This window comes from Natator depressus, chromosome 21 (genome assembly GCF_965152275.1).
Source record: "Natator depressus isolate rNatDep1 chromosome 21, rNatDep2.hap1, whole genome shotgun sequence".
Classification (NCBI taxonomy): Eukaryota; Metazoa; Chordata; order Testudines; family Cheloniidae; genus Natator; species Natator depressus.
In genome coordinates this window covers 13,772,420-13,795,236 of record NC_134254.1, presented here as the reverse complement: position 1 = coordinate 13,795,236, position 22,817 = coordinate 13,772,420, and the positions used below count along the sequence as shown (strand labels likewise).

Here is a 22,817-nt window from a genome sequence, read left to right as displayed (position 1 = left end):
ACCCCCTCTGCCTTCCAGTTCCCATAGAGGCTTTGTGTACCAGCCCCCCTTCTTGACAGCACAGGGCCCCAGCCAATGGGGGAGGGGGGGTAGGTCCCTGGCTCCTTCCCAGCCTTCAAGCCCCAGCCGGAGGACTTGTCCCAAGTGTGCCTCAAGTCAGGGAAGGGCAGGCCCTGATCCACTCCTGTTAACAAGCCTTCTATGTCCCATGTGGCCATCCCCTTTGTGACCCGCCATTCCTCTATCCGGGGTTGGGGGGGCAGGGTTATGGATTGTGGACCCAACCTGTTGGTGATTTTTTAAATTCATTTTTAAAAATTCACACAATAGCTCCTGATTTCTCAGCCCCCCCACTTCCCTACCAGCTAGCAGGCTGCTGGGGCTGTGGGGGATGGCAGCCCCATGGAGAGGGACAGGCAAAGTCCAGAGGAGGAGTGGTCACCTACTTCCCCTTTGCAAGGGCCAGCGTGGGGGGCCACGAGCTCCACCAGAAGTCTAAGTGGGAGCTTGAGTCTTGCCCCTCCTCAGGAGAGGAAGCAAAGACCTTATCTGTTCCCTTCCAAGGGAACAAAGCACTGAAGGCCAGAGGTGACCTACGGCCCACCCAGTCTCCACCACACCCAGGGCAGATGAGAGCCACTGAGGGGGCTGATGGGGAGGGTGTTTCCCCTCTCTGTACTGCACTCTTCACTGCTAAAGGGAAGCCTGGCTGAATGTGCAGCCTGCTGGGTCATTTCAATCCTCCTCCTCCCAGTGCGTGTGGCCTGACCCCAGGAAGGGGAGCACCACCACCACCACAGCAGCATATTAGCTCTTTAGGGATGGAGGATCAGGCCGTCAGTCACAGGTAAAATTCCAATGTCTGGGCCTAGATCGATGGGTCTGGGCTGTGCCCTTCCCAAAGTATGATACCCCCGGCTGACACGCTTGCAGGCTCCTCTCCCAGTGTCTGTCAGGGTTGAAATGTAATCTGCAAACACCCAGACACACCCTTTCCCCGCACATTCATATTCATCCACAATATGTTACATAAATACCCTAGTTCTAATGTGCCACGTTTTGCTGGGAGACCTAGCAACAAGGGACACTGAATCCCCAGGAACTGTCTATCTTGGGTACTTAGCTGGCCTCCATTACCGTAATATTTGAGCACATCACAAACTTCAATGCATTAAAGTGTGTGGCAGGGAAGGGCTGTTATTCCCACTGCTGGATGCACTGTTGTAGCCGTGTTAGTCCCGGGATATTAAAAAGACAAGGTGGGTGAAGTAAAACCTTTCATTAGATCAATTTCTGCTGGTGAGAGAGACAAGCTTTCAAACTACACAGAGCTCTGTTTCAGAAAGAGCCTCTTGCCTCTCTCACCAACAGAAGCTGGTCCAATAAAAGAGATTACTTCACCCACCTTGTCTCTCTATTATTCCCATTGTACAGCTGGAAAACACGGAGAGGCTAAATTACTTACCCAAGGTCACACAGAAAGTCTGTGGTGGAGCAGGGAACTGAATTCAAGTCTTTCAAGTTCTAGCGTACTGCCCTAACCACTGGGCCATACTGCTTCTCTAAGCATGGCACCTCCTTCCTTCCCCAGCTCTGCCAATAGCTCCTGTTGAGTCTCTCTCTCCTTTGCAGGTAACAACATATTAGACAATCACAAAGAAACCATCCTGAGAAACAGGGGCAGAAAGAGAAATCATATGGAACACAGTGGTTTATTGAGAAAGCATGGTCATTCTCCCTCCCCCCTCTTCTTTACCTTGTACATATCAGGATAGTCAAGTCTTCTGTTCCCTAATTCTGCTAGAGCAGTGCTACTCAAAGTGGTGGTCCGCAGACCGGTGCCGGTCCGTGAGCCATCGGCTGCCGGGTCTGCGCACACATTGGGAAAAAAGCTGCCGGTCCCCCACATCAGATAGCTTGAGAAGCACTGGGCTAGAGGACTTCTTGGCGTCTCAGAGGCTATGTATTGTGTGCTCCCACACTTCAACTGGGGTGGGGCAGAGGTGTTGAATAGCCTTTCTCCAAAATGGCCATTGGACACCGGTGTGACCAAAACCATACAAGACAACAGGATTTGAACAATGTGACTAAAATACGCCTTCCCCTCTCAGTTGCTCAGACTTCCGCCTTTTGTCTACTTTTACTAGTTCTCACTTGCCAGAGTATTCCAGGGTAGACAAGATGTGAATTTCATACATAAGAAAAACAGAAACACCAACCTGTCACACCTTATTATTGTTACCTGTTATTTGTATTACCATAGCACTGAGGAGCCCTTGTCATGGACCAGGACTCCACTGTGCAGACACCTACCACAAGGGGATCCTGAACCTGAGAATGGTTCGGTACTACTGTAAATGGCACAGTCCAAGGGCAAAAAATTGTCAACAACACCGAATTCACTTAGCAGCATAAGTCCCATTTGAAAAAGTGACTTCGGCAGGTAGGACCATAAGTATCTCTTGAAGCCAATGGGGCTCAGGCTATTTGGGTCCTTTTGAAAATGTTATCCCTAACCGTTCTTTTCCGTTGCCCGTCACCTTTAAAATACAAGTTTTAATAATTTGCTCACCACAAGGTGGCACCGTTTCTTTGATTGTCACACGAAAGCACCCAGCATCGGACTCAATCCTAAAACAAATAGCCGGGATAGTTTAGTATCAGCCTAAACTGGGTCTATCTGTTTAGCTTGCACCATTTAAACCAATCTAAGGCTACGTCCACATTAGAAACACTAGAGAGGCAGCGCTGGAGTGGAGACACTACAGCAACAGAAAGGAGTCTTCTGTCAGAGTAGTAAATCATAGAACCCATAGGCTACGGTGACACTACAGCGGGGGCGGGCAAACTTTTTGACCTGAGGGCCACACTGGGGTTCCGAAACTGTATGGAGGGCCTGTTTGCTCAGTGTAGACAGCTCACATCGCATCATCCCTGCTGACCAAGGTGGCTCACCTCCCTCTCCTCGCATGCCAGGGGCTCTGTGTCCCCCCCAGACCTTTCCCCATGCCAGGGGCTCCGTTCCCCTCCCCCATGCCAGGGGCTCCGTCCCTGCGCCCCCCCCCCCCGGCCAGGGGCTCTGTGTCCCCCCCAGACCTTTCCCCATGCCAGGGGCTCCGTCCCCGCCCCCCCCCCCCATGCCAGGGGCTCCGTGTTGTCCCCCCCACCAGGGGATCTGTGTCCCCTCCCCCCTCTGCATGCCAGGGGCTCTGTGTCCCCCCCAAACCTCCTCCCATGCCAGGGGCTCTGTGTCTTCCCCCCCCCATGCCAGGAGCTCCCTGTCCCCCCCCCCCCCCGCCTGCCAGGGGCTCTGTGCCCCCCCCCGTGCTCCCCACGGTACAGTTTTTTTCTTTTGGAAGCAGAAAAGAATTTTATTTGTGTAACACTTACAAAGAATCACCCAAGAGAATAAAGCAGAACTATGCAACAAAACAAAAGCAAACAGAAGGTATGACACAGCAGCCTTCAGGAGGGAGAAGTGCTCAGGCTAGCCTGGGCCCAGAGCCGGGGGGGGGGGGGGGGGGCTTCCTCGACACTCGTGGTCTTCCACCCCTCGAGTTACCTAGTGCCGCGCCCAGTGTCACCGATTATCCCCCCCCGAGAGTGCCCGGCAAGATGGGCACGGCTGCGGGGTGGGCGGTTTGAGGGGGGTACACCCAGGTGTTGTAGGACCCCCTCCTAGGGGACAGTGATGATGGCATCCACAGCGGCTGGGGCTGGGGTCTCCCGCTCGTCCCCTCAATCAAAGGGTCGGACGGAGGGAACCGGTCGGGGTCAGCGAGCAGAGACCCCAGGGGACGGTGGCCCTGCCTCTCCATGGCGGGGGAGCAGCGGGCAGGCCCGCACCAGGGGGGCGGGGCCCCGCGGCGGGGGCGGGGCCAAGCGCTGCCGCGCCCCCGGCGGCCTGAGGACGTCAGAGCGCGCGACGGGCCGGGCCGCTCTCGCGAGAGGGGCCGGAGCAGGCCGCGGCGCGGCGCGGAGCCGGGCGCAGGGGGGTGCGGAGCGCGCGGCCCCGCTCCCGCCCGGGACATGGCCCCGCGGAGCCGCCCCGCAGCGACCCCCGCGCCGCGCGCCGCCGACATGCGCAGGAGAGGGGCCCGCAAGCGCCCCCAGTTCCGGGCCGATGACGTCTGCTCCGAGCGGGGTGAGGGCCCCGGGCCCCCCCCCGGCCCACCCGAGCCACCTGTTCCGGCCCCCCTGACCCCCCCTCGCCCTTTCCCTGTCCAGGGGGGGGGCGCCCGGCCCCCGACTGACCCCCCCGCGCCCTTCCCCTGTCCCGAGGGGGGGGCGCCCGGCCCCTGACTGACCCCCCCCGCGCCCTTCCCCTGTCCCGGGGGGGGTGGCTCCCGGCCCCCGACTGACCCCCCCCGCGCCCTTCCCCTGTCCCGGGGGGGGTGGCTCCCGGCCCCCGACTGACCCCCCCCGCGCCCTTCCCCTGTCCCGGGGGGGGGCGCCCGGCCCCTGACTGACCCCACCCCCCGCCCTTTCCCTGTCCCGGGGGGGGTGGCTCCCGGCCCCCGACTGACCCCCCCGCGCCCTTCCCCTGTCCCGAGGGGGGGGCGCCCGGCCCCTGACTGACCCCCCCCGCGCCCTTCCCCTGTCCCGGGGGGGGTGGCTCCCGGCCCCCGACTGACCCCCCCCGCGCCCTTCCCCTGTCCCGGGGGGGAGGGGTTCCCGGCCCCTGACTGACCCCACCCCCCGCCCTTTCCCTGTCCCGGGGGGGAGGGGTTCCCGGCCCCTGACTGACCCCACCCCCCGCCCTTTCCCTGTCCCGGGGGGGAGGGGTTCCCGGCCCCTGACTGACCCCACCCCCCGCCCTTTCCCTGTCCCGGGGGGGAGGGGTTCCCGGCCCCTGACTGACCCCACCCCCCGCCCTTCCCCTGTCCGGGGGCGCCCGGCCCCTGACTAACCCCCCCGCGGCCTTCCCCTGTCCCGGGGGGGGGCTCCCGGCCCCTGACTGACCCCCCCCGCACCCTTTCCCTGTCCCGGGGGGCTCCCGGCCCCTGACTGACCCCACCCCCCACCCTTCTCCTGTCCTACGGGGGTGGGTGCCCGGCCCCCCCCGACGGGCCCAGCAGGGGGTGTGCACATTCACTGAGTCTAGTCCCCTCCCTCGCTACCTCTTTCAGGCCCCTTTCCCTGTGTGGTGTTCAAAGCCCCGTCTCTGGGGACCCCTCAACCCAGTTGCTGGGCAGCCCCCTCCTGTTCCCTGACACCTCTCCTTTCTCTCACCCCGCTAGTGACCGTGGCGGATTACGCCAACTCCGACCCTGCCATCGTCAAATCCGGACGCATGAAAAAGGCGGTGGCCAACGCGGTGCTGCAGGAAGGTGAGTCTGTCCAGAGATCCCACCACCTGGGCTGTGCACTGCTCCCTCCTCTGGCTCCCGCTGGCCAGTCAAACGCCTGCACCATGCAGGTTGTGGGGGCGGCACCTGCAGCCCTCTGAAAATCTGGATACTTATTTTGGTGCCTAAATGGGAGCTGAGCTTCTTTGGAAAATCTGGTCCTGAGTTTTGTAGTATTTGTGTTGCGGTAAAGCCTCGGAGGCCCAGGCACGGATCACGGCCCCCTTGTGCCAAGTGCTGTACAAACATAGAACAAAAAGACAGACCCTGCCCCACGCAGCTGGCAATGTAAAGCCTTGTCTACACTGTCGCTCTACAGCTGTGTGTCACTGCAGCATAGACGCCACCTATGCCAAAGGGCGGGGTTCTGTCGGCATAGGTAATCCACCTTCCTGAGAGGCAGTAGATAGGTCAATGGAAACATTCTTCTGTTGACACAGCATTGTCTATACTGGGGTTAGGTTGGCTTAACTATGCTGCTCAGGGATGTGGGTTTTTCATACCCCTGAGCAGTGTAGTTAAGCTAACTTAATTTTGTATTGTAGACCAGGCCTAAGTAATTTACCCAAGAGGTTGCACAGGAAATCTGTGACAGAGTTGGAAATAAAACCTAGATCTACAGATTCCTTAGACAGGAAGGAACATCTTGTGTCTGGTGTTGCAAGAACTCTACTTCTCTCTTAACTGAAGCTGAGAATATTGTTTTCAGAAATCTCTAATGCTTTGCCAGTTTACATCAAATTTTATAGTGAAAAATCCTGGGTGGGGTGTGGGTGTTTAAGCTAATGCTGCTGAAATTCCTTTTCCAAGTTACAGGTGATGTCTTACTTTTTTGAGGGTGTGTTTGATGTCTTTTTGATTGCTGAATCTGTTTGTCTAGCTAGGTAGTTTCTCAGAGGGCTGTTGCAATCAATAGTCTATGCTGCCAACATCTGCTCTTTGTTTTCATTGCTCAGAGTAGCTGAAAACCTGTCTGAGTCAACCTCCCATTCTTAAATGTAAATGGTCACATACGTAGAGTGAGACTATTTATTGACAAAAAGAAAAGGAGTACTTGTGGCACCTTAGAGACTAACCAATTTATTTGAGCATAAGCTTTCGTGAGCTACAGCTCACTTCATCGGATTCATGCATCCGATGAAGTGAGCTGTAGCTCATGAAAGCTTATGTTCAAATAAATTGGTTAGTCTCTAAGGTGCCACAAGTACTCCTTTTCTTTTTGCGAATACAGACTAACATGGCTGTTACTCTGAAACCTGTATTTATTGACACTAATAACAAAAACTAAGGAGTTGTTCACATGGGGAAATTTACTGATATAATTATACCACTGTAGTTATAAGCTTCCAGTGTGACATAAGCTAAATCACAAAAATGCACTTTTATTCTGTAATAAGTGTCCACACAGGGAGCTCATGTAGATAAGCCCTAAGAGACATGGAGCAGATATCAAAATAAAGAGATGCAGGAACATTAAAACATAGACTGTAGACAGGAAAACGTGAAAGCTGACAGCACGGGGATGCATTAAATGGAAACTTCCACTCTTAAAAGAGAGTTCTATGTAGTTCATGTGGGCTAGACCCTGCCCCCCAAGTCCCCAGCAATCACATTTATCTTTTTTATATATAGCTTTTTTTCCCTCTCCCTGTTGCTGTGAAAGATCCACACGTAGTCAGAATCATTTCCCCCTCTACAGAAGAAACCATGGCACTGTCTGCATCCAAAGTGCTGTCAAATGTACAAAATAAATTGAAAAAAGGAGAGCTGTTTTCTTTTTTTTTTTTTCAGTTAAAGTAACTTTGTGCTACAAATACCTCTACAAACAAACATTTCAGAAAGAAATGTGACCACTTTTTTTTTAAAAAAGTTACTGGCATCCTACTAAATAGACTGCAAGGTAAATCTTTTTACAACTGTCATAATTTCATGGTAACGGTAAGGAACAACCACAGAAGTTTCAAGTCTCTAGTCTTCACCTCTCTATGGACTGGGACCCACATCCCTCTCCTCCTAACTGGGGGGGTAGACTGCTGTCCCTGTGCACTCACTGGGTATTTCTACACAGCTCATAGAAGTGAGCCCCGCAGCCTGGGTCAACAGACTTGGGCTAGAGGTGAGCTCACAGTCTATAAATAGCTGTGTGGACAGGGCTTTGAAGTTGAGGCTTGGGCTGGAGCTCTGGCTCCGAAGCCTAGGGGCAGGTTTGTTAGTTTGTAGAGGAGTTGTGGTAACCTTCTTCCCACGAAGTTGAATGGAATCCCTGGCCCACAATGATAGATAGAACATTCATAAATTTAATACAATATGGTCTTCAAAGATGTTGCATCTGGTTGCAGTATCTGTCACAACCACTGTCCAAACAGCTGAGGAAGTAAACACAAATGTATATCAGGTAATTTGTTCCTCCAACCAGTCCCTTTTTATATTTGAGAGACTCTCCTCTTCCAACCCCAAGTGATCCCTTCTAAAAACTCCCTCTTTGAGTGACAGCTCCCCAGGCATGATCCATCTCACTTGCACATCCTTTGTGCTGTAAGACAGCCCAATCTCCTTTCTCTCTGTCTCCCCTTACTGTTAGGATTTAAACAGCATCCCTTACTTGGGTCCTGGTGGATTACTCTGACAGTTCCATATCATCTTAATTCTTTAGACTGTCCCAGTCTTGCAGGTATTGATCCCCCTTACTGAAGAGTGAGCCTTCAATGGGTTACGTACTCTGGTTATGGGCATGGGTTATAATAATGGGTTTCTGTACTGGTGAAAGAAACCTGGTGGGATTAAATTGCTGATAAATTACAAGAGCTCTAATACAGTTTATACCATCACAATCTCTCCTGCATCTTTAGCCATGCACACTCCTTTGTCTTCCCTTAGTGGCAGTACATCCTGTCTGTTGTCATATAGGAAAATAGAACATGAATTCAGGCATTTTAGAGATGATGCATGGTCCTTGCAAAACTGAAAATGGCAGAAAGGGGTCCACAGGACAGGAAAGTCTGTCATATGCAGAAGATCAGTTAGATCGGTCAGAGGAGCTGGTGGATTCATTCATAACTCCCCATCACTTTAGGTATGCCATTGGGATCGTTACTAAGCATCCACTCTTACAGCATCAGAAGAAATATCCTTTCTAGTATATTAGCAAAGATTGCTCATGTAGATGCCTCTCAGACAACTGCAGCCAGCCCTCTTAGACCCTAATCAGCTCATGTTACTTCTCATAGTGTACTCTGTGTGTGTGTAAAATCTATTTCTTCTGGTTCTAGTAAAATCCCTCTGTGGTTTGGAAGCCTCATGTGTTCCTGCTGAGGAGGTGCTCTCCGTGACTGGGGAATCCTGTGACAGTAGCGATGAAATGGATGTTAAGGAAAGCACCAACGAGAGAACTGCCTCTAGAAAAAAGAAAAGCAAGAGGCACAAAGGTAGGACTCCTTCACTCACCCAGTCAGCTCTGCAGGGTCCTTCCTGGGATCATCTTCTGCATTTGCCAAGCTATTTACAGATCAGCAGTGTGTTTCTTCGAAGAGTTCAGTGGAGTGTGTTTGGGTATGTGTGCATGCATGCAGTCATTTGCACAAAAGCTTAACCAAAGAAGTGCTAGGTAGGAGATGTGGTTCCACAATCCTGAGTGTCATCTCCCCTTTCTTACTGAAGGTGGACTGTTGCAGTTGATTAAATCATGCCTAACTGGTTGATTTTGACCATGTATGTGCTGCAGATACAAACTCTCCTGAAATGCTATATAAAATCCTACAGTTATGCCACATGAAAGGAGACCTGCAAAGAGAAAAACGTTGTACCTTATTTATTATTTTGATGTCTCAGGAGAGCACCCCCCCTTTTTTTTTAAAGAAAAATAAAGGGTGGCGATTGGTGAATTGTTTGTATAAAGTGTATTACCTGTTCTTGTGAGAGGATTCCTTGAATGACTAGAGAACAAGAGTGGGAGCTCTGACAGCTGGTATAGGGTTTGTATCTTTCACACAGAGCTTATCTTCCAGTTTATTAGGAATGTAAGTTAAATAGTCTGTTAACAAAAACAGACTTAAACAGTCGGGCTAAAAATTGCTGCCCTTGTCACTTGCACAGATTCCATTCTCATGTTTCTTGGGATGTTCTCCTAGCTCTGAGCAGTATTCCAGGAGACTGTGTCCTGCTAATGTACAAAGCAAGCCAAAACCGCTTATCCCTTGGTGGAAGAATTGGGTGCTTTTATATCACGAAGCACAAGCCCAATGTCTTCCCTGTTTGGATATCGGCCGTCATGTTGCAAACGCGAAAGCATTCCAGAAATGCAAAAGAGAGGGGTTCCATTAGCAACACTAACTCTGCAACTTTTGCTCTTGAGCTACATATTTAGCAGTTTAAGCAATGATTGAAATCTGTAAATGGGCATTGTGGGGAGATTAATGTTCATATTAAGAACATAAGAACAGCCATACTGGGTCTGACCAAAGGTCCATCTAGCCCAGTATCCTGTCTTCCGACTGTGGCCAGTACCAGGTGCCCCAGGGGGAATGAACAGAACAGTTAATCATCAAATGATCCATTCTCTGTCATTTCCAGTTTCCGGCAAAGAGAGGCTAGGGACACCGTCCTTGCAAGCGCAGTTATAGCCAGAAAAGTGACTGTAAACTGACACTACCTTCCAGCAGGCTAACCCCAGTGTGTATTGGAATTAGTCATGTTGATTTGCCGCTAAAGTTAAAATATAACTTTTTTGTTTGTTTTTTTGTTAGCCGTACAGAATTAACACAGCTCAGGCTTGTTCATCTTCAGCAGAGCTATCAACTAAGTTTGATTATCAGGTCCAACTTCATTGTCTTCAAATTACAATTTCAATTACATCTGTGCAACCCCATGGAAGACACAGAATTGTATATCTGTAACTGAGAGCAGCATTTGCTCTGCATAATCCTTATTGCTGGCAACAATGCATGAGCTTGAAAGAACCCAGCTTGACTCTCAGATCCGAGCCTGAGTTTGCGAGGTTAGCAGTTCATTAAAAGATGTTAGGATGATTTTTTTTTTGAGGGTCAACTGAGCAAATTTGGAGCAAAGGACCCACTTTTTTTTTTTGTTTTTAAACAGTCACTTCTGAGTAAAGCAGTGCTTCAGCAATTCTATTTTATGCAGCTCAGTAGGATATAAGTTGCACCACAGCGTAGATAAGCTATATAGCCGCAATGCTGTGGATGCAGGATTATGCAACTTCACAGTGCAATGGGTCATATCCTAGCTGAAATTCAATCAGAATTTAATTGCATACAATTGTGAGGAAAATTGTAAGTTTTTATAAAATAACGTAGTTAATTTTAAAGAAATTGACTTATGTGGCCCTTTCCATCTGAGAATCTGAAAGCATTTTACAAATAATAATGAATTTAGCTTCACAGCACTCCGGTAACCTAAGAAACAGTTCCCAGTTTTAGAGATGACAAAATTAAGGCCAAGAGACCAGTCACTCCTCGTCATGCTTGCCTTTGGGAGCCAAGCGGGGCAGCCAGTGTATTTATGTGCTGCTGCCCTGCTTTGGAAGGTAGGCTGCATGCCTTGGGAAAAGGTGCTGGCGATATTCCAGATAGGTAACTGCAACTTTAACAAAGTGTGGCCGCAACTTTTGAACCAAAAAATGCAAACAGCTTTCTCACAGCCTTAACGATGGGAATAGTTGCACCTCCCTGTGTCACCAGGGGTGAGTGAGGATAAATATCTTAACGACTGTGGGGCGCTCAGTATTTTAGCCTACAGAGGACCTGAACTTCTAAGGTAAAAAAAGCAGTTTTTTTTACTATGCTCCTTTACCATCATAAAGAAGAAAAAACATGCTGAAGCCCAAAGTGACATAAGTCAATAGAAGAGCCAAGATTGCCTGGACTTTCAGACATGAGTTTGAATCTCAAGGCTGTCATTCTTCCCCAACTTCTACCCCTCCTTGAGGATTAGCCACAGATTAGGTCTGAAATCTTTGGGCCCTATACAGCCCCAACCTAATGGGGCGTACATTACATCCAGGGTGGACAGATTTAAATCGTGATTTAAATCAGCAAGCGGGAGAAGCCTAGATTTTTTTTATTAATCATTGCTTTTAATCATATTTTGCCTTTGTACTTTTTAGTTATTTTCCTAAAAAAAGTTCATGCTTATTAGTTGATAAACATTAAAATAAGTTCATTTGCAACTAAGTATAGACTTTACACTAAATTTGGTGCTTTTTGCTTACTGGGAAGATGCACTATATCTATACGCATTTTTTTTAACAAATATATAGCGTAACGTATATTTATTCTGATTCTTAATTTTTACATTTATCATGGTAGAAAATGGTGAATGATTAAAAAGGTTATCAAAACATTCTACATTTAAAACTCATTTATTAAACAAGGAAGTACAATGTAGTTAATGAATTGAACTGATTGTTTCTGGTCGTCATGTCCTTCAGGGTTTTAGAGCTAGTAGATCATACCCTCTCACATCTAGTTTTTTTTATTCCTAGAGGGGAAGTAGAAAACAAGCTCTCCAGCTTTTTCAACTCCCAACCAGTGTCACAACTTTGAATGAACTAATAATTGAACTGAACTGGTTGAATAAACTGAAATGAAGAAAGTACTCTCTCTGGACCTGCAATAAGGCACCTGCAATGTCAAAAGCTGGTTTAGCCTCTGTTTGCCAGAAGCTGGGAATGAGTGACAGGGGATGGATCACTTGATGATTACCTGTTCTGTTCATTTCCTCTGGGGCACCTGGCATTGGCCACTGTTGGAAGACAGGATACTGGGCTAGATGGACCTTTGGTCTGACCCAACATGGTCGTTCTTATATTCTTCTGTTCTTATTTTAACAAACTTTGGTTCCAGGTGCTCAGCCAGTGACTTGACATTCTTTAAAACTTGGTAGTAAATATGTACAGCTTGATATTTTTTGTTTAATTTAAATAATTTTAACATATTTTAAAAAGTTTAGGCCTTAACACAGGTTGTCAATTTCAAATTTGATCTTTTAAAAAAAAAAAACCAAAAACCTGTATTTATTCCTTTTTTAAATCCCCAAATAGAATTTTTAAAATTAAATTGATCATCAGTTTTTACCCACCTTTATTACATCCAAATGAAAGTTCTCTCCCACATTTCTCAATGCTGGGTAAGGCCGGTAGAATCTATTTGAGCTATCTGTGTCTTAACTTTTAAAACTTGAGCAAAATCCATCAGCTTTGATAGTATTAGATTGTTGGAAAAATATATGTGCTTTGTGCACAGGTATTTCTAGGTGCATTTGGAATTAAACAAGTATGTGAAACTTTAGTCCAGTGGAATAGTTTTGGGAGCACTGTGAGTGGAAGTGGGTTGTTAATGAGTAGAGAAGCCTTCCTGGAAGCAGAGTAACAGCCGTGTTAGTCTGTATTCGCAAAAAGAAAAGGAGTACTTGTGGCACCTTAGAGACTAACCAATTTATTTGAGCATAAGCTTTTGTGAGCTACAGCTCACGAAAGCTTATGCTCAAATAAATTGGTTAGTCTCTAAGGTGCCACAAGTACTCCTTTTCTTCTTCCTGGAAGCTTTTGCTTTCTTGGAAGTTGTAATTGAAATGTGTGAGTGGAAATGGGTTGTTAATGAGTAGAGAAGCCTTCCTGGAAGTGTTTGCTTTCTTGGAAGTTGTAATTGAAATGTAGATAAAACAAAGCATCTTTTAAAGGTGGGTTACACAAGAGATAATGACTGTCAAAAAGGGAAACTTTAAACGAGGCTCCAGTGACGAATGCATTTCTTTCTCTTTCTACATTTTGTTTATGCTGACAGTGAAATCCCAAAGGTCCCCTGAAGCACTAGTGGGGCCTATGGGTGGGTCTACGCTTAAAAAGCTTTTTAGTGAAGATGCTGCCAAGCTGATGGGAGAGCTTCTCCTGTCAGCATAGGTACTCCAGGCCTGTGAGGAGTTCTCTCGTCCATAGTGCTGTCTACACCAGGGGTTAGATTAGTATAACTGAGTCACTCGGGGGTGTGGATTTTTCATACCTCTGAACAACGTACTTATTCTCTACATAGTGTAGAGTCTAGACCTGGCCTTAGTATGTAAAAATGGTCCATCCTCAAACACTTGTTCCCCAGTCGTTTGGGAAAGTCAACGTTGTACGAGATTTGCTGTAACAGATACCAGCGCTCCATAATGCTGCTTTGATGCCTCTTAAAAACAAGAACTGACCCAAAGGGAGCGGTCGTCTCCATGGCGTTACAATATCTTGGAAGTTCAGGTACCTCTAGCCTTAAGTTTCTTCGTGATGAGCTACGGTAAACGAGCGGTTGCAATGAAAACGTATGGACTGAGCCCGTCTTTGGCTAATGTGGCCTCTGTGCTGTCCCACAGCCATGTCATTTACAGTGTGTGTGTGTGTGCTTGCTGCTCGCTAACTAGGGCAACTGGCAGATCATGGCGCACTTGCAGAATAGTGCCAAACAGAGAGGAGCCAATCAGCTCAATTTGCTTGCCTTAAGGTTTATAATGCCTGAGCTATGTTACACTAATGTGTGTTTGTTACGCTTAGAAAACCCTGATGAGGCTGTTGGAGAGGATTATCCCATTGACATCTGGCTGTTGCTGGCCGCCTACATACGTCCAGAAGATACAGTGACATTTTCTCTGATTTGCAGAAAAGCCTGGACTGTCACTTGCACTGCTGCCTTTTGGACCAGACTCTACAGAAGGTGCGACCACGAAGAGTTCGTAAACATACTCTACGGTGTTTGTGCATGTCCAGCAGTGTCTGGGCAGAATTTGCTACAGAGTTATTAATAGGGATCTCTCCTCATTGGGTCAGTCATGCTAGACACTGGAACATAGTCCTTTTTGAAGGTGGCTGCGGCATGTTTACCTCTGAAATCTTTGCCATTCTATAACAGGTGGTGATTGGCATCCTATATCCTCGTCTGGGCTGTTTCTATTAAATGTTGCTGTTTGGAGAACTTTAAATAGTATTTCTTAAGAGATTTGCTCTCTAGCCGGTCTGTTTCGCAGTCTGAAAATAACGACTATTTTGTAATCTTCCTCTATGTCTAATCCAAGGTTTAAAAATATGGTGAGCTCGAATTGTCAAGGCCTAAACACTCAAAAGAATGTCATGCCCATAAGAGCACATCTTGGGTGCAAAGCTCTCTCAATGCGTACAGGAAAGTGATGGCATTGCGTGATTTTGAAGGGTTAATTTTTTGGGTGGTGTTTTGCCTCTTGGTCTCAGGCATTAGTTGCGGTGATCTGCCCATAAATTAACAAGGAGCAGGACTTAATGAAAATAAAGGCATTGTATCTGACTGAGCCAGGTTTTAGGGGCAGCCAGAAAGATGGTAGAAGTGGGAGATGGTACAGAAGGAGGAGAAGGGAATGGATGGAGAGCATATAGGTGTCCGCTCACGATGCAGAAGTTCAAGCTTCTTCCTCCATTCACATCCTTGACTCTCCTTTTTCACTGGGAAGATTGACATTTATTCCTGTTACTAAGCATGTTATTTGTCAGACAAAATCAGCGTTCTTTCCCTATTTGTACTCTTCCCTGTTTTCTGTGCTTGCTTCTCAACCTCTTTGTTCTCTGTGCCACACAGTAAAGATACTAGAGACCTTGGTAAGTCTCACTCTGCAGCCTTGGCACATCATGGTGCAAAGTCACCTTTTGAGGCTGGCAGGCCATCTAATGCAGAAACAGTATGGTGCCCTTGCAGAATCTGAAGATGGCTGCAGGTGCTCTGGACACCAGCTGTATGTGAAGGGGCAGTGTGACAGCCAAGAGATGTCAGGGGGTGTTGTGGTATAAAAGCAGAGTTTGACCCCTTTATTCAGTCACCTTCTTTAACACTTATTTTGTAGTGCCCTGAGATTTACTTGAAATCCAGTACAGTTATGGCTTTTCAAGGGGTGTTGGGTTTGTCCCTGTTCCCTTTAGGCACTACACTCTGGATGCGTACCTGCCTCTCCGTTTACGGCCAGAATCGATGGAAAGGCTGCACTGCCTCCGTGCATGTGTTATCCGTTCGTTATACCACATGTATGAACCTTTTGCTTCTCGTGTCTCCAAGAATCCGGCTATTCCAGAGACTACCCCCAGCACTTTAAAGAATTCCAAAGTAAGTAGCAGTGTTTGGGGTAGTGAACTAAACTGTGTTCAGCTGGTACACTCTCTCTGCTTTTTGTTCCCCTTTCAGAGAAATAAATCTCATTCAGTTGGACCCTAGTGAAATACATGCACTGGATCAGTGACATACATAGGAAGCTAGGAAGAGTCTGACTTCTGAAGCTTTATCAATTACATGTGTTTGTACAGCCCCTAGCCCGATGGGGTCCTGGTGTGTTACTAGGGCTCCTAAGCACTCCAGTAATACAAATTAGGAAAATGTCGTTTTACACTGATGGAAGCCCTGTCACTGACACAATCCACAATTGTCCCCTTCCCGCCTGTACGCGACCCAGGCTCCAAAAGGAGTTTGAGCTAGGTAGGCGTTTTTGTCTACTACTTGCACTGTTGTAACTATTTTGTAATTATTTTGGAATGTTTCTTCTGGGTCAGTGGCAGAGCATCACAAGTGCCTCTGACAGCCTCTAAAAGGAGAGTCCTTTCACACCACGCTCCTGCGGACCATTGTCCTCGGTTTCTCTGAAGGGGGAAGTGTTGTGAGATGGAGAGCTAGTGTGAGAAGCAAGTGCCTGCTTTGGGGTGTGGCTGTGCAGTGGGCAGGGAAGCTGGGGAGGAATTGTCTGCTGTGTCTTTGGGCAAAACCACACTGCAGTCCTTGCTTGGAGCATTGGTGTATCTTGCCCTCTTTAGTCACTATTTATCATGAACCCCTCATTCTGTCTGTTTCTAGCCTGGCTTTAATTTACTATTGGCTGACACGTGGTTTTCGGTCTCAAAGGGTGGGGTTTCAGTTGGACGCTTTATACCAGGGATACTCAGACTGGGGCTTGGGAGCCAAGCTGTGGGTGGTTCTTTAATGTGTCTCTTGCCGTACATGATGTTAAAACTCTGTATCATTTAATTATTAACCAATCAGGATGCTTTTCCTATGTTGTTAAGAAACTGTAGAATACCCGCAGTCATTTTGCTGTGGGAGTAAATAGTAAATGAAATAATGAATTCACACGGTGGTGGCTCTTTTGGGTAATGTTGATGGGTAATTTGGCTCCTGAACCCCTGAGGTCTGAGTATCACTGCTCTATGTAAAATCCATTTCTTTGCTTTGTGACATCCCTGCTGCTTCTGTCCCCCACATGAAGACACTGCCAAAGTGGCAAGTTGCCCTGAGATAAGACTGAGAACAGCCAGAAGCAACAGGTAGGTCTTGCTGCAGGTCAGGATTAAGGAGCATTTGCAGCCTTTTTTGCACAAGTCCTCTGCACCTGTTTGCTCCCTGAACTATTAGTTCTTTGCCCGAATATCCCATTCAGGCAATGTCTTCCTTAAAAAGAAGGAAAAAACCCTGCAGTTCCACTAATCTCCTGGTCTAGTCTCAGTCCCTCTGAATCTAACCACCTGTCACCCCATCCATCTATAGGTCTGATTAGGAGACCCCCCCCCCTCCGCCCCCAGTGGAAGGGCCGGTGTCTGGTATTCATTCACGTTCACATCATAACGGCTTTGGTGCCCACTCTTGGTGCTTCTACCATACTAATAGTTTTGTAAAGATTCCTTGCATGTAATACTTTTTATTACCATTCACTTAAAAAAGGAAATTAAATGGCGATAAGCCTTTGTTAGAATAACAGTAGAGGTCTGACTTCAATCCATCAAAGCATAAAAATGGCCTTGTACGTCTGGTCTCCAGGACTCCAGACTGTGTCCTCTTTGTTCCATGTGCTGCAATGCCTAGGCACAATGGTGTACATTGAATGGGACCTTATGTTTCCTCTGTGATTCCTTGCTTTCATGGGTTTTGGTTAGACCCTTAGGGGTCTGTTAACACTGATGGGTGATGCTCGTGTAAACTGTGCATGCAGTGAAGGGAGAATCAGACCCCTATATTACTGAATCCAGCTTTTCCTCTTTAATTTCCTTTCTTCTTTCCCTAGTGTAGCTTGTGTGGGACACTGGAGCCGTTGTGGTGTCAGCAGAAGTGTTTGCCCTTTAAAGACACCCCCATTATTTTTGGTGGAGCGGCAGGCCATACGTTGCACATCTGAAGGGCAGGACGGCTGACACGTGGATGACATCCTCTGCCCCTTAGGAGGTACTTACTGTTTTGTGCTTAACTACTTGCCATGATCACATGAGCTGTTAGTTGAAGCTGTGTCTGTAAGGGCACGCGCTGGCTCTGGGTCTCTAGACGTACACACACTGGCTCTGATCAAACTAGCAGGCTAAAATAGCAGAGTGGTTGTGTTGTCATGTGGCAGGAGGGGCTAACCGCCTGAGTGTAACCCAGTCAGAGGTGGTAGGTAGGTACCTGGACAGCTAGCCTAAGCTGCCACCATGGCCACGCTGTTGTTTGCAGCATGCTAGCTTAACTCCAGTGAGCGCATGTAGGTCTGCCCACCGTGGGAATTCTCTCACTGCAGTGTCGATGTACTCAGAAGGTGAACGGCAAACTCCGCTGTGAATGGAATTAAGCCCAGCAGTATCTGCTGCCTGCCCCCGCTAAGCACAATCCAGGGAGCAGTGAGTCTTGTAATTGGTTACAACTGTTTGCTGCTGCCCGGATGGGGAGATCATTCAGCCCGTGCTCCTGAGCTTAACTGCTCTGCAGCTTGGTGCTTCACCTCTCGGGGATTCACCACTGCAGAGATCCTTCTCGCACTCCTGCCCCCTGTGAATATGATCTAGCAGTGAAGTGAAAGGCCTTGTCTCACTGCAAAGCCACACAGTAGGAGTGACCTAGGCTTGGTGCCAAGAGGGGTCAGATGAGTCCCTCGCCCCAACTAGAATTAAATTGCCTTAAAATGGTGCAGATTGCATCAGCCCTTGTTTTTTTTTGTCCATGAAAGCAATTCGTGCTGGTGCGGCCTCTCAGATTTGACAGTGTTAGTGACTGCAGCTAGCAGGTACAGCATTGGCAGAGAGGTTTCCCCACATTGACCCAGAAGAGGCCTTAATTCTGACCCAGAAAGACCATCTCTGAGTGAGAGGGGAGTTTTCTCCATGACTCATGCCATTCTTCCCTTCCTTCTGAGGCTGTTAGCAGGCCCACTTAAGGCCAGTTGTTATGGAAGGTATCTTTTCTGACTTGGACACTTGCTTTCTGGCAACTGGACTGAGATTTGTCAGGCTGTCTCCTTACTGGCTACTGAATGGCTGTCAGATGACTGCAGCTTCCAGTCACTGACCGCTTATAGATATTGGGCTCTATTCAACCTCCCCCTCACTTGAATACAGTAGTTCTGCTAAGACTCTCCTATTTCTTGGAGCATTGCATGCTGGGACATAGAATCCCACAGCTCTACGGCTGTATAAAGGTGTGACAGTCAGAGATTACACTATAGAATATCTGAGATACTTTTGCCAGGAGATCCAGGCTTTGGTTGCCTCTGGCATAGAGGCAATGAGGCATCGGACCCTATGTATTCATCTGCCTTTAGAAAAGAAGCAGTGTTCTGGGCCACCGGTTGAACTGCACAGCCAAAGCTTTGCTTTGTGTTTTTTTGAAATACTAATACGTTGCCCTAATGGAGGGGAGTATGACCTCTGGGTGCTACAGATGCACATCTCCATAGGATGTGCCCTCTCCCCCCTGCCCTGCTTTGTCAGCTCTGTCCAGTCGCTTTTAACATTTGCCTCTTTGTTTTCTTCTTCCCCAGTCTGCTGTTTGCTCTTCCTCACTCCTGCTCTATTCCGAGTGAGCTGAATGCATACATTGACCTGAGATGTTATCCATTCAGTTTGGCTGTTCCATGTAGTATGTAGAGGAGCAAAGTCCATTCTGTTTTTCTCTTCTATATGGAATGGGTGAGCGGAACAGGAAGTACTGCTCATCTGGCAGGAGCCCAAGTGCTGGGTCACCCTCTGGTAGAGTGAGGTTGCCACCTGCTGACTGGCAAATGGAAAATGCCAGGTTTGCAGTGTAGTTGCAGCTGTGTTGGTCCCAGGATCTTAGAGAGAAGGTGGGTGGTCCAGTAAAAGATATTCCTTCACCCACCTTGTCTCTCAGGTATGCGTTAATGTAGGTAATGGGACCAGATTGCTCCCATCTCTTCAGCTGCTCCTGTGGTCTGTAGTTTGAGCTCTTTGCCTGTGTTGAAATTCACTAAAAAATGGAATAATTAACTCTAAGGGTCTCATAACCTGCTGTATTTTTTTTTCCATATCAGTGTGTGCTTTTCTGGTGCAGAAAGATTGAAGGGAACAGACGAGAACCTATGTGGGAATTTAACTTCAAATTCAAAAAGCAGGTATGAAAGCTAACCACTTGCCATTGAAATGTCAAGGCGGCCAGGTTTTGAAGCTGTAATGCTCTTTCGTCTGAAGTTGTTGTTGATGGGTGCAGTAGATCAAGGAATATCCGATCTCACAGTAAAAGAAATACATATTGCCAAATGCAGAGGTGGTCAGGTAAGGCGCTTGTGGAGCTGCTGAGTAGGAAACCCGGAGCAGGAGGCAATTCCTACCACTTTAAAACAGGCCGTCATTTTCAGTCTTGAGTGTCTAAAGGATTCAGTCCCTGCGTCCATATTTAGGCTGCTGATTTGCCTTCCCCTGACCCAAGTTGCTGAGTGTCTGCAGCTCCAGATACCTTCAGTGGGGGGGTTGTGATGACCCCAGCCCCTTTTGATTTAGTGGCCTGCATTTAGGGATCCAAGTTTTAAATGTTTTGCATAAATGTCTTTCATCTCTTCACACGGAAACCCTTTCTGAAGCTAACAAAACCAACCCTTTTTAATTTCCTTGGATATTAGGAAAAACTTTTTCACTAGGAGGTGGTGAAGCACTGGAATGGGTTACCTAGGAGGGAGTTGGAATCTCCTTCCTTAGAGGTTTTTAACACCCAGCTTGACATAGCCCTGGCTGGGATGATTTAGTTGGGGTTGGTCCTGCTTTGAGCAGGGGGTTGGACTAGATACCTCCTGAGGTTCCTTCCAACCCTGATATTCTATGATCAGGAGGTGACAGTAATCTTTGTGAAACCTTCCTTTAGCCAGACTCAGGATAAACGTATAATACTGAGCACCCTATCAGGACCTCTGAAGTCTGTCTTCAAAGAGACAGTCTTGCAAACCCTCCATCCCAGGGTTTTCATTGAACATGGAACCCTTTTGCCCGAACAGGTGGGCATTAGGCAGGAATCCGCTGCTGAGCCAGGATGGTCTCTAGGCATGAAGTGAAATTTCTGGTTGGCTTCAGTTTAGCTGAATGAACCGGTCTCTTTCTGTCAAGCCTCCCAGATTGAAGAGTAACTGTTGCAGAGGTCTTCAGCCACCTGTTCAGTATGAGGATGTTCACACAAATCCTGATCAGGACTGCTGTCTGCTGCAGATCACCACCCTCAACTTCATCTTCCTACCAGTAGTCATGGGTATGATATTTACCTTGGTAAGTGTTAAGAAATCTGCACGTAAGCGCCATAGAAATGTGCTAAGAAAATGGTCTGGTCATTACTGCTTGTCTGTAAATCTTGCTGCACCAACAGACTGACTAATATGCATTTCCGTAGTGCATTGGGGCCATCACTCAATGATTTCTTCAGTTAAGTTTCTACAAGTCACTAAACTCTCTCATGGTTGGTGTAGACTCATGGCACCAGCCCTAGAGGCCCAACTAGAAGGGACTGTTTGACAACTGTGTTCAACAAAATGTGCTCCATTCCTGGGGGAAGGAAGGATGAGGATTTGTATTACCATGGTGCCTAGGAGTCTTAATCAGCAGCACCTAAAACATCCTAGATGACTTATGGGTATTCAAGGTAGAATTGGAGAATAGTGTCCAAGTTCTCTCGCCTTTGCACTTCCATAAGATCAAAGCGCCAAATGACATTTATTTTAACTTTAGAAGAAAGTTGGTTGATCTTTCAGATTTTAACGATATCTTTCTGGTATCTTTTTGTAAAAAGCATGCTTTTTGGAGGCCCTCAATTAAAAAAAAAAAAGTATTTGAAAATATAAAGTTTAAATGTAAAACACCACAAAGAAAATGTTTGTCCAATAAGAATCAGGGATCAGCATTCACAGTAGTAGATAGTATTTGAAGGGAAACTAGGCATTTTCTGGAAGCAGTACATAGATGTCTAATAAGAAAATTGCCAATTTTCTTCCCTGCAGTTCACAATAAATGTGAGCACTGACATGAGACATCACAGAGTGAGGATGGTGTTCCAGGATTCTCCTGTCCGGAATGGCAAGAAGCCCCGACTTGACCAAGGAGTACAAGTTGTCCTGGACCCTGTGCACAGTGTCCGTCTCTTGGATTGGTGGCATCCGCAGTACCCCTTTTCCCTGAAAGCTTAGCATGCTCCTACTGCATCTGTGAGTAGCCATGTCAGGCAGAAGAGAATGTCTAGGAACTGAGAAATCCTGTTTTTATTTCCTGAATAAATTCTCCAATCTCTTTACAAATGAGTGAAACTCCAATGCCAGTCTCTGTATATAATTTTCAGCCAGTAATGAGCAGAATCGAGTGTAAATGGAAATGATTTGTAAACACATTTTTATGTAAAGTTCACATTTTATGATTTGAAAGGAGCACCATGAAACTGTTCATTTAAAATCCTTTTGATGTTAATGAAAGTCGTCCTGTGGTCTGTTGTGCAAAGGAAGCGGAAAGCTTGCTTCCAGATCCAGTGTGGTCAGAGATTTTCAGACCAAGTGTCAATGAAATCAGTGTTTGTCTTACTGTAGCGTGATCAAACTCAAATGCAGCAGCATTATGCTATACTGATGCAGCAAGGAAAATAGCAGTGACCATCATGCTTCACTCTAATCTGCTTGAGCACAATAAAGGCATAAATGATCAAGCAAAGAGACTGCCTTTACAGCTTGCTTTTAAATTAAGTGTGTGTGGTGATAAGGCAAAGAAACACTTAAAAAAGTTCGAATCCTGATGCTCTCTTTAAGAAAGAGAATCTAAAACGCACATAATGGAAAGGCTCTCGTAGCATGTGGGCATGAAACAAAAACTAACCGCATCAGTTAGTAAGTGCTCAGACTTCGGGCATCAGCAGAATAAGATTGTCTGTGGGCTAAGTGAACAGTGTTTGGAGCTAGTAACTGTGGGAAAGCTATTAGCAGCAAAGAGGAAGTATCCAGTTCCCAGCAGACAAATTAACTACCTGGGAAAAATAAACCCAACCCTTCCGGCTCGACTTGGTGGTGTGAGAGGGCTAAGCAGGGTACTGTGTCTACTTCAGCGTATCTGGAGTTGCAGCACCACAATACCCAAAATGGATGGGGGTGTGAGTTTCATGCAGAACCGTGGGCAAGTACAGTAACTCCTCAATTAACATAGTTTTGTTCCTGAAAAATGTGACTTCAGGTGAAACAATGTTAAGCGAATCCAATTTCCCG

The 22,817-nt window shown here is 47.3% G+C and overlaps 1 protein-coding gene across 2 annotated transcripts; it reads left to right on the top strand.

The window, feature by feature from the left end:
• The first annotated feature begins 4,019 nt into the window (after nucleotides 1–4,019).
• TMEM183A (transmembrane protein 183A) lies at nucleotides 4,020–22,253 on the top strand. 2 transcript variants are annotated; one of them, XR_012635988.1, is made up of 8 exons: nucleotides 4,020–4,144; nucleotides 5,241–5,330; nucleotides 8,618–8,773; nucleotides 13,891–14,050; nucleotides 15,280–15,460; nucleotides 17,400–17,557; nucleotides 19,632–19,712; nucleotides 20,695–20,750. XR_012635988.1 is itself a non-coding variant. In XM_074936248.1 (8 exons), exons 1-8 carry the CDS (start codon nucleotides 4,030–4,032, stop codon nucleotides 21,759–21,761), a joined length of 1,125 nt encoding a protein of 374 aa, XP_074792349.1. In that variant the 5' UTR covers nucleotides 4,020–4,029; the 3' UTR covers nucleotides 21,762–22,253. The 2 variants fall into 2 exon arrangements, 1 of the variants encoding a protein (XP_074792349.1); XM_074936248.1 differs by lacking the exon at nucleotides 17,400–17,557 and adding an exon at nucleotides 21,576–22,253 and having other exon boundaries at nucleotides 20,695–20,850.
• The last annotated feature ends 564 nt before the right edge of the window (nucleotides 22,254–22,817 follow it).

Coding starts and splice junctions, on each gene's coding strand:
- TMEM183A (XM_074936248.1), top strand. CDS start 4,030: ATGGCCCCGCGGAGCCGCCCCGCAGCGACCCCCGCGCCGCGCGCCGCC. Junction 4,145..5,240: donor TGACGTCTGCTCCGAGCGGG/GTGAGGGCCCCG, acceptor TCACCCCGCTAG/TGACCGTGGCGGATTACGCC. Junction 15,461..19,631: donor GCACTTTAAAGAATTCCAAA/GTAAGTAGCAGT, acceptor TTTCCATATCAG/TGTGTGCTTTTCTGGTGCAG.